This window comes from Aulonocara sp. 'chitande type north' Nkhata Bay, linkage group LG22 (genome assembly GCF_057382095.1).
Source record: "Aulonocara sp. 'chitande type north' Nkhata Bay isolate Kocher_YH1m ecotype deep benthic linkage group LG22, A_spYH_male_GT1.1, whole genome shotgun sequence".
In the NCBI taxonomy this organism is placed as follows: domain Eukaryota; kingdom Metazoa; phylum Chordata; class Actinopteri; order Cichliformes; family Cichlidae; genus Aulonocara; species Aulonocara sp. 'chitande type north' Nkhata Bay.
In genome coordinates this window covers 18,050,813-18,060,568 of record NC_141364.1, presented here as the reverse complement: position 1 = coordinate 18,060,568, position 9,756 = coordinate 18,050,813, and the positions used below count along the sequence as shown (strand labels likewise).

Below are 9,756 nucleotides of genomic sequence, written 5' to 3'. Positions count from 1 at the left end.
ATTTGAATTGATTTGATTAACAAATGTTCTTATTGGAAATTAACTATAAATTATTATGATATTATGTGTATTATGCTGGAGATGGCTTGGATTACTCTTTAGTGTACTGATCATCTCTGGGCGGCCTCTCTGTGGAAGGCGATAAAAACACTTCAGGACAGGCTGTGTGGTTCTTGACCTCTGACCCTGCCCACTGCCAGGGAGAGGGTGGAGTTGATCTGTCAGCTGTGTCCTTCCTGTGATCTGAACACTCAGCCCTGAGGCTAGCAACCTGTCTGTCAAGATGTTTCTCAGTTAACCTGCGTCACCACGTACTAAAGTGAGACTTACTGGCCTGTGAGATGGTGGCGGAGAACTGGACATCAGCGCAGACCTGCATGGACAGTCTGGCCTACAGGGGGGGCCACAGCAGTTCCCAGCCAACTTGTTTGTACTATATTGTACTCACCAAGTCCCTGTGTCTCACCACCCCATTTCCTCTATAGCAATGGAGAAACCCTGTTGGTGTATGTATTTGACATCTGTACAAACGCACCTCTTTGGAAAAACAAAATGAAACCTTGACATATCTGGAACAAATGGGCAATTTGTGTTTTTCTTTGAGTAGCAATGCATACGTGAACAAAAGATCTGGATATCTGTACAGAACGCAGCTACTGTGATTTCACCCAGTGCTGAAATTGGTACCTTTTATAATATCTCCCTCTAGTGTTTAGTGGGCTACATAACACCTGCCCTACAGTTTTGAGCCTTTCTGAAGCTTTGGAGTTATGGAAGTGCTTGCTCTGTCTAAAAGCCACACTGCAACCAAAAAGCTGGTATAGAAGAATACAAAATGAAACATGGTACTCAAACAGATTAATATTTGTAGCCCCTGAAGGTTATTGATTTTTGCCTCCTTGCACAGAGCTCACTGTGTGGGCTTAGCTAACTATTACAGTTTGGTCCTATTTGGACACTGACATTGTGTCTCTGTACAATCACAGTGGATTATAAATTGAATAAAAAAGATGTGATTTAATTGCAAACGTTCGGCTTTAACTCAAAGGGCTTCACAAAGGTTTTGCATTAACTGTTTAGGAATTACAGCCATATTTAAAACATAGTCAAATCATAGTCCCAAGGCTTGAACGTAATTGGACGACTGGCAGGGAAGCATTTTTTTGAACCTGTTGAGGCCTGTTCCCCCATTATTTCATGACAAATTAAGCAGATAAAACTCTGGAGTTGATTCAATCTGCTGACCTTGTATTTGGTAGCTGTTCACTCTGAATAGGAAGTGCAAAGACATGTGAGGGAGTCTATCTGGGAAAAATAATAAATGAACCTGTCAGAGGCTTCTTGATTGATTTAAAATCCACTGTGGTGGTGTACACAAGCAAAATTATAAACACTTAAGGACCTAAATATACATTAGAAACAAGTTTTCAAGGACCCAACATGTGACCAGCAGCACAAAAGAAACGACTGTTTCATTCCACCTTCAGTTGTAGTACTCTCCTCCTGATCTTATAGCAGCTACTCCATGCAGCTTTGTTTTCACAGGAAGTGGCAACACCAGCAACAAAGAAATATTAGAAATATGTGAGCAGTAAGTGATGAAAGAAGTTTCGTTGTAATGCAACATGAATCTAAATGGTCTCAACTCCAAGCCAGACATCTTGGTAGTTGGTTTACCACTTCTTCTTTTTTTTTGTTGAAACTTTTAAATCAGAAAAAGAAACCGAAATCTCAAAAGCTTCTAGTTACAGTTTATTGTCCAGAAAGAGGAATTATGTTAATCATTCACTGATTAATGACTTCCATTTTCTGTCTTGACTGCAATAAACAATGTAATACTGTTAGTTATCACAGTATGCATTACATAGTGTAGGTTTTCATTTCCTGCGTTTAATGGCATCGTTACGTTACTTTACAATGCAGTAAAAGGCACAAATCTCTAGACTTGCATGATTTAAAATGAGGGACACATTTTTAAGTAAATATACCAAATACTTGAAATGCACAAACTGTGAAGACTTCATTCTCATTATGAAAGCGTCCCAACTCAGTTCAAACTGAAAGACCAACACCACTGAGGAAACCAGCACAAGGTTCTCCATGCAGTTTATTGCAACACAATTTCTGCCTTGACAATTAAAGGCCGGAGTCTCTTAATCTCGCATATCAACTTGCACATTCATTTTAGGATACACTTCAGCAAAATCATTGATCTTCCCACTAATACCAACACGTTCCTGCTGAGTGTGTTTTACAAATCTCATATTCTTGCTTGCTCTTGATATGTTGTTAATGTTGAAATATCCTCCAGTAACAACTTTATATACAAGTTTCTGAAAAATCTCTACTGTAGTAGTTTCACTGCCGTTTCCCAAAACTGAAAGGTAGCAGGTGAAGCGTATTTGCACATTCCCATTCAAAAACAATGTCTGCATAAATTACAACAGTACTTTATTGGTTTCTGCAAGCATAGAAACACACTCACTGTGAGATTAAAGAGAGTAGAGTGTTGTTATCCATCTGGGTAATTCAAGTCAAATTTTTGAGTTGGTTTAATTGCAGCCCGAAGGAGTTGAAAGCTTTCGGACAGCAGATATCCTGAGAGAAACAGGTGCGTGGTGAAGTGAGGTGTAGGTCTGTATGTGGTCCTGCTGCTACTGGGAGAAAGTAGTACCACCCCCTTAAGTGAACATATAGCTAGACTGCTGTGTGACACGGATAAAGGTGGTTCTGCGGCTCAGCTCTTTGAGTTTGGCGGCACCCACATAGGTGCAGGTGGAGCGCAGGCCCCCCAGCACATCCCGGATGGTATTTTCCACATCTCCTTTGTAGGGAACCTCGACCGTCCTCCCCTCTGATGCCCTGGGAGCCAAGGAAAGAGGTGAGAAGGTGGACTTTAGAAACCTTTCTTTGGTAAAATATCTTCTCATCTATTCTAGTACAAGACCAGAGCATGAAAGTTTAAAATGGGCTCATCTTTTTTTTATAAAGGCAACTTTTGGAGTTCTAGAATTCTTTTGTCTGTGTTATGAATCATCAAAGTATGAAATGGATTCAATAAGAAAAAAAATGTTGCAAACACCTGAGTGATTAAAGTGTGTCTATAATAATACACTGTTACTGTAAGCAATCAAAAAAAAAAAAGGAATTCCCATAGCAACACAGATGAAGCCAAAATGAATGACTCACAGGTGTTGCTGCGAGTCTCAGGGTATCACTATCTCACCTATACTCGGCAACTCCCCCAGTGTATTTCTTCATGGCTGTGTCGGAGCTCATGCCGTAAAATAGTTTGTACTTCTTGCCATTTTTCTCAATGACCTCCCCGGAGCACTGGTCGTGGCCTGCGAGCATTCCTCCCATCATTACAAAGTCAGCACCGGCACCTGAGGAGCAGAGGCACAGCCAGAGTAGGCACAGAGGTAAGATGTATAGAACAACACAGCAAGTTTGAAGAGACAAACACAGCGCACTGTTGACCACAGCATTCCCGTAGCCATGCAGTGTGAAGAATGGGGAAGCACACGAAGCTGAAGTCAGGGAATTTGGACAAGGGCATGAAGTCATGGAGATTATATCGTAAAAGACTAAAAAAAACAGTATAATCACAATTGTATGTGACACCATTATGTAAATGTTTTTACCTCAAGATATGTTTTTTGTAGATTACAGCAGGTAAGCTGTATATACATACAAAAGTAATCTGGGAAATAGATTTGCCACTACTTCACTGTAATTTAACTGGGGCATTTCTTACAGCGTGGGGTTGGTTACTCACCAAAGGCCTTAGCTACATCTCCAGGGCAACTGCAGCCACCATCCTTAACAGAAGTTAAACACATGTCAGTTTACTGGTTCACATTAGGTCAGAGAAGCAGGTTTAATGTTTAATTTTAGGACTAAACTGCTCCCCCTATTGGCTGGAAACCTTCAGTAACATGCATGAACAAATCTAGTGATGCATAATCGCACATGTTTTTTGGTTTTTGCACATGTTTACAGTGTGTTACACCTGCTGAACTGACGAGAAAAAACCTGGTCTTTCAAGCAATAAATGCTCTTCTGTTGCTCACTGTTTGCCACCCTGTCCTCCAAGTACAACACAATTTAAAATGGAAATCTCTTTGATGCATTTTCAGTATCTACATGAAAACCACATCATTGCACTCTGCTTTGTATCATTTTCATTTCAGCCTCTTGCATATTTGCAGCATATTCTGCAGACAGCTTTCCTACTGTTGCAGAAATTGCCAATATTTACTTTAATTACTGTTTGACTTCATTATTTTTATTTAAAAAAAATTATATTGTGGACTTACAGAGATAATGTGACCTTTGAGTCCATGAGCGGAGTCTGCACACTCTATAACAGCACTGAGCTGTGGGTAACCCACTCCTGTCTTGATCCTTGTTGTGCACACAGAACCTGCAACAGTCAGAGCACACATTAGAGAACCACATCTTTATCTCTCTCTCTGTCTGTGCTGATTGCTGCTGTTGTAACTACAGGAACCTGCCGTCTTTTTTAATCTGTTCAAGTCAGGTGACTACTCAGGTGCATGATTGGCTTTTAGTCCAATCATGCACCTGACTTTTTAAGGAGTGTTTTTGTTTGTTACATCATGTGACACTGACCTGTGAACCATAAAAGCACAATAAAGGCACCCATGTCAAGTGTTGTGTCTGCACATAAAATTGTATCTTAAGGCACATTTTTACTAGCAGGCTGTCACAAAAAAGGCACCATTTTTGGTAACAACACATTTTGACAAGCATAAAATAGGAGTTTTGCACCATCAAGGTGATTCGCAAGGAGTTAATAGCTAAAAATTTGCCAAATGTTGGCATGGTGTGCAGTGCAAAAAACAAACAAACACAACAGTAGTGCCATTTTTACACACAGCGTCTTGGTTTGGGGCTGTGTTTCAGCCACTGCCGTTGGGAATCTCCAAAATTGATGGAATTTTCTTTAGTATTCAGCTGCTTAGTAATGATTGTGATTCATAGGCGCACCCGTTAGAAAACAAGCAGCTTCATCTTATTATTTTTGCCATTTTTATATTCGCTCTATGAAACTCAGTGCTATCTGTGTTAGGAAAAAAAAAACAGCTTCTTTCATTTTTATGTCGTGTTGTTGTTGGACTGAGTTTGCAAGTAAACCCAGGAAGGACAGATAAGTCTGAGGCTGGGAATGGGAATCCTGATTAAACAAACAAACCATGCAATACCATCTGGAAAGTGTCCGATTGGCGACGGCTTAATTTGTCAGCATGACAATGATCCCAAACATTAGTCTGCTGTAATCGTACCAGTAAAACCACATTTTTCATGTCTCCACAGCAACGTTAGAGTGGCTACATTAGTCATGCAATGAGTCAGTAACTTAATGGCGTGTAACATGACCGCTATACTTGGTTTAAAATGCTGTACGTCTCTGTCTTATGTCTCATCTGTGTTTGCATGCCTCACTGCTGGTCTCTGTGTTTGAGGACCGTGCAGCTTTGTGTTAAGAGACCTTTGTACCCACTCACCTGGCCCGATGCCCACTTTGATGATGTCAGCCCCAGACAGGATGAGTTCCTCCACCATCTCTCCTGTTACCACGTTGCCAGCCTGCAAAACCAGCACACAGTCTTAAATATCCCATAATCCACCAGGAGACAAACTGCCAGCCAACGTGAGGCACTGTCTTTCCTACCATGATGGTGTGTTTGGGGAACTTTTCTCTGACTTTCTTGACAAACTCCACAAAGTACTCAGAGTAGCCATTGGCCACGTCCAGGCAAATGTACTTGAGGGCAGGGACGGCTTCCAGGATGGCACACAGCTTCTCCAGATCTGCACTGCCGCTCCCTGAGCTAGCAGCTACGTGCTATGGGAATGAAAATGTGTTTTATTTAGATTTTCTAGTTTCTTATGAGAGACAACATACATGTAAAAAGTCGTAAGAGCTTAAAAGAAGGCAACTGGACTTCTCTAAGTTCCAGTTCCTTCTTTTCCAGCTCTTAAGGCGATGACCTGGATGACTGAGAATCCACACACACAGACTACGTTAAAGCAAAGACTGGAAGTCTTACCTCTAAGCACTCTGGGTGACTAGCAGCAAAGTTTTTCCAGTCTTCTACAGAGTAGTGTTTATGAATGGCTGTGAAGAGGGTGTGCTAAAGAAAGAAGCAGTCAGACAGAAAGGAAGACAGGAAGAAAATGAGAGATTCAGAAATACCTTAGATACTCTGGGCCACTGACATTCTCTCTATCATCCATCATTGTCCTTCAACTTGAACAGAAGTAACCTGCTGATGAATCCACAACCATACAAAATAAAACAAATGTATTTTTAATTTATTTATTTTTTTATAACTATTGTCTTCACTCACTTTACTGAGAACTTGTGCCATCTCAAATGTTCCTGTGGTGTCCATGTTGGCTGCAATGATGGGGATACCTGTGTAGGTCTGCTTAGAGTTGCGGAATGTAAAGGTCCTCTGAAGATCCACCTGAGGACGGAAGGAATTTTTTAAAATTTATTAGTATTTTTTTATCCTTGTCATTTTTCTTGGAAATATGAGAAGGCTAATACTCGTCTCCTGAGTGTGCATGGGTGCACTGAATCATTTAGATCAGTGGTCCCCAACCCCCGGGCCTCGGACCGGTCCGTGAGTCGTTTGGTACCGGGCCGCGAGAGTTGAGGCTCAGGTGTGAAATGTACGGTTTTCAGGGTTTTTATCAGTTTTCAGCGTTATTTTGTTATCGTTTTTATCGTTAACTCGCTTTTCCTGGGTCTTTTCACGTGTGTTATGAATAAATCTTTTTTTCGTACTGGTACTAGTTTTATTTTGTTGTATTTATCCGCGACACCTTAAAGGCCGGTCCGTGAAAATATTGTCGGGCATAAACCGGTCCGTGGCGCAAAAAAGGTTGGAGACCGCTGTTTTAGATCTAATGGACAGCTTCTAATGGATATGCCTGTGCTGAGCTGAGCTCAATGTGACACACAAGCTGCACCATTTTCAGGAAAGTGTTTGAGTCACTTGCGGAAATTATTTCTTTCAAATTAAATCATTAAAATAAACCTTTTTTCCAGTTAACGATCTAAACGCTGAACTTTGTTACTACTCAAGAATCTTCTCCCAGAACCATCGTTCAACAGTCTTGGTGGCTTTACTACTGTAGCATTACTTGGTCTGGTATAGCTTACTAATGTTAGCTAATGTAAGCAATCTAAATGTGTTTACTGAGGCTAATATTATTGGCTGATAATAGTTATTTGCCAATCTTTCAGTATCTGCATTTAACGGCCAATAATAAAAATTTTAAAAACTAAAGAAGAGACAGCAGAAACACCCTTCACCATGGTGTGAGTGATATTGCATAGTTTGTCCACCAGAGGGCACTCTGAAACTTCTCACTTGTAAATAACTGTGATAGCCTTTTTCTACTAGTACTTACACGACTCATCTCGGTTTTGGATGTTTTTCCATTACAATCGAGTTCCATGTGTGTGGGGTTGTTACACAGTCCTGTGACATAATTTGAACACAACACAACAGTGGAGGACGTTAAGGCGATGGTATACCTGCTGTTCCGTGCATGGCTTCTAGTCAGACTCAGCGACCACATTGTTGTTTTTTGTGTAGCCATTTCTCCTCCTTGGCACAGATTCTACCACCTAATGGAAAACCCTAAAAACCGAGTCTAGTTGAACCATGCCGAGTAGCTGCCAGTGGAAAAGGGCTATAAATGCCAACAAAAAAAAAAAAATTAGGCTCAACAAATGCCAAAATATCAGAATATTGAGGGTTTTAATCACCAACTATCAGTATTAATATGTAGAAAATGTAGAAATGTGTCTAACTGGTAAATTTTCAACCTAGAAAAAAAGAAGGTAAAGATGGTCGGCATAGTTGTCAAAAAGTGGGACATAACGGTGAGTTGCCTTGCCAACAGTTAAAAACAAGTTTTCTAAATGGCTCCCTCTTAGTGCTGAATGCTTTTGTTGACTAGAACCAAGACATTTATTATGCAAAGCTACTTAAGCTACAGACTTACCGTACGCAATGCACCATAACTTTTAATGTGGGCATATAATGAGGTCATGCCTCATAATAGTGAGAGGAAGGAAAGAGGTGGAAGACATGGACGAGGGAGATATTCTATAGTCTATATTGATTCGCTCCAGCACATCAGCAGATGCTGCACACTGACTCAGGACTTTCAGTTTACTTCCTTTCTATTCACCATTAATAATGAGAAAGTAATGATGCTGGTGTAGCTCACCAGGTTGAGCAGAAGACCCATGTGCAGCAAGGCTATTGCAGGGCCATTCGCTGTGTGTCTTCCCCCTGCTGTCTTTCTCTTCCTGTCTACTCTCAGTCTGTCCTGTCATAATAAAGACTAACCCCCGCCACCAACACCATCAAGCTGAAAATAAACCACATCACTGCAAAATATGTACTTAAAATAAATCATCCAGTGGTCTCAGTCGCGGCCCGCTGCCCACATTACGATCTGAAATATCAAAATAACCAAACCGCATTCATCAGGTGCCACACATGTGTCTGAGACCTGAATCGATGTGATTAAAGCTGCTGTTATACTGATATCTCTGTGGCATGTGGAATGTGCTCTGGTTGGCTGCAACACGCTCCGTCCTATTTTTAAACAACTTTTCTGAGAAGTCTCCTGTGTCTCATGTTGCTTGCTCCCTCAGAGGGCTCAAACTCTTTGCTTTAGATCTAGTGCCACCACAAGTATGGTGATGTTGGACACAATGTGGCCTGCTTAGTCTGCTTTAGATAATAATGACAGGTAACTAGATCAAGGCCAAACTGATCAAAATGTTCTTTTATGCCTGTGTCCAGCCTGTTTCCTGTCACCTTTAAGAAGGTCACTCCGCTGTTACACTATTTCAGCCCAGCACAGAGGCAGTGTACACCTGATAGCTCAACATTAAACAAGACAAGGACGCATTTTACTCCTTCAACGAGGTATCTTTGTTGATTTAGGAGTAAATGTAAAGTATTTTTCGCATTTGATCAGAACTAGACAGCTCCAGGACGCCACCCTCATCAATCTGCCCTCATGTACAAACAGTTAACACGATATTGCGGCACAATGCGCAGGAGAATACACCTGTCTAACCCAAAGAGCTGTTCTGATGGTTGATTACACTATACATGTAATGCGTGAGTTATGCGTAATGAGCAGACGTAATTAACAGGACCGACCTCTGAGCGGCTCTTCAGGCTGCTCCTCTTGGGTCTGAAAAGGACATCTTTAAAGTCCAGCTTGAGGTCTGCGTCCACTCGAGGCATCTTGAATGCCCCCAGAAATGATGACCAGGACGATGATGGTGAGTATGCAGACGTAGCTCCCCCGAGGAAGACTGCAGCAGCTGTGGTGGTCGCTGGTCCCAAGCCCCAACCACCAAACCCGAGTCTCAAGGAGGCCAGCGTTTTTATAGCAAAGCGGGACCCAGCCCAGTCCTGGCCCCCATGTCTTTATTTGGGCCTGGACTCTCTCTCCCCCCTCTTTCTGTCTTTTTTCTCGCTCCAGCCTCGCGTGCCTCCCCCCTTCGCCGCTCTTCAGCTGAATGGCAGGAGCAGCAGTGGCTGAGCTGGCAAGCAGGTCCGGGCTGTCCCATCTGCACACACACACACACACACACACACACACACACACACACACACACACACACACACACAGACATGGCAGCACTGCAGTGGCTCGCGTGCTGCAGTGCTAAAGAGCACACCT

The 9,756-nt window shown here is 41.9% G+C and overlaps 1 protein-coding gene across 2 annotated transcripts; it reads right to left on the bottom strand.

Moving 5' to 3' along the window:
* Positions 1-2,089: 2,089 nt before the first annotated feature.
* Positions 2,090-9,535, bottom strand: gmpr (guanosine monophosphate reductase). 2 transcript variants are annotated; one of them, XM_086280522.1, is made up of 9 exons: positions 9,228-9,535; positions 6,378-6,497; positions 6,078-6,161; positions 5,699-5,872; positions 5,532-5,613; positions 4,320-4,426; positions 3,779-3,821; positions 3,227-3,386; positions 2,090-2,862 (listed from the first exon to the last, which is right to left on the bottom strand). In XM_086280522.1, the coding sequence occupies exons 1-9, from the start codon at positions 9,312-9,314 to the stop codon at positions 2,682-2,684; spliced, it is 1,038 nt and encodes a 345-aa protein (XP_086136648.1). In that variant the 5' UTR covers positions 9,315-9,535; the 3' UTR covers positions 2,090-2,681. The 2 variants fall into 2 exon arrangements, with proteins under 2 accessions (XP_086136648.1, XP_086136649.1); XM_086280523.1 differs by lacking the exon at positions 9,228-9,535 and adding an exon at positions 7,577-7,723.
* Between the last annotated feature and the right edge of the window lie 221 nt (positions 9,536-9,756).

Coding starts and splice junctions, on each gene's coding strand:
- gmpr (XM_086280522.1), bottom strand. CDS start 9,314: ATGCCTCGAGTGGACGCAGACCTCAAGCTGGACTTTAAAGATGTCCTT. Junction 4,427..5,531: donor CAAAGTGGGCATCGGGCCAG/GTGAGTGGGTAC, acceptor TGACTGTTGCAG/GTTCTGTGTGCACAACAAGG. Junction 2,863..3,226: donor GGGGGAGTTGCCGAGTATAG/GTGAGATAGTGA, acceptor CTTGGCTCCCAG/GGCATCAGAGGGGAGGACGG.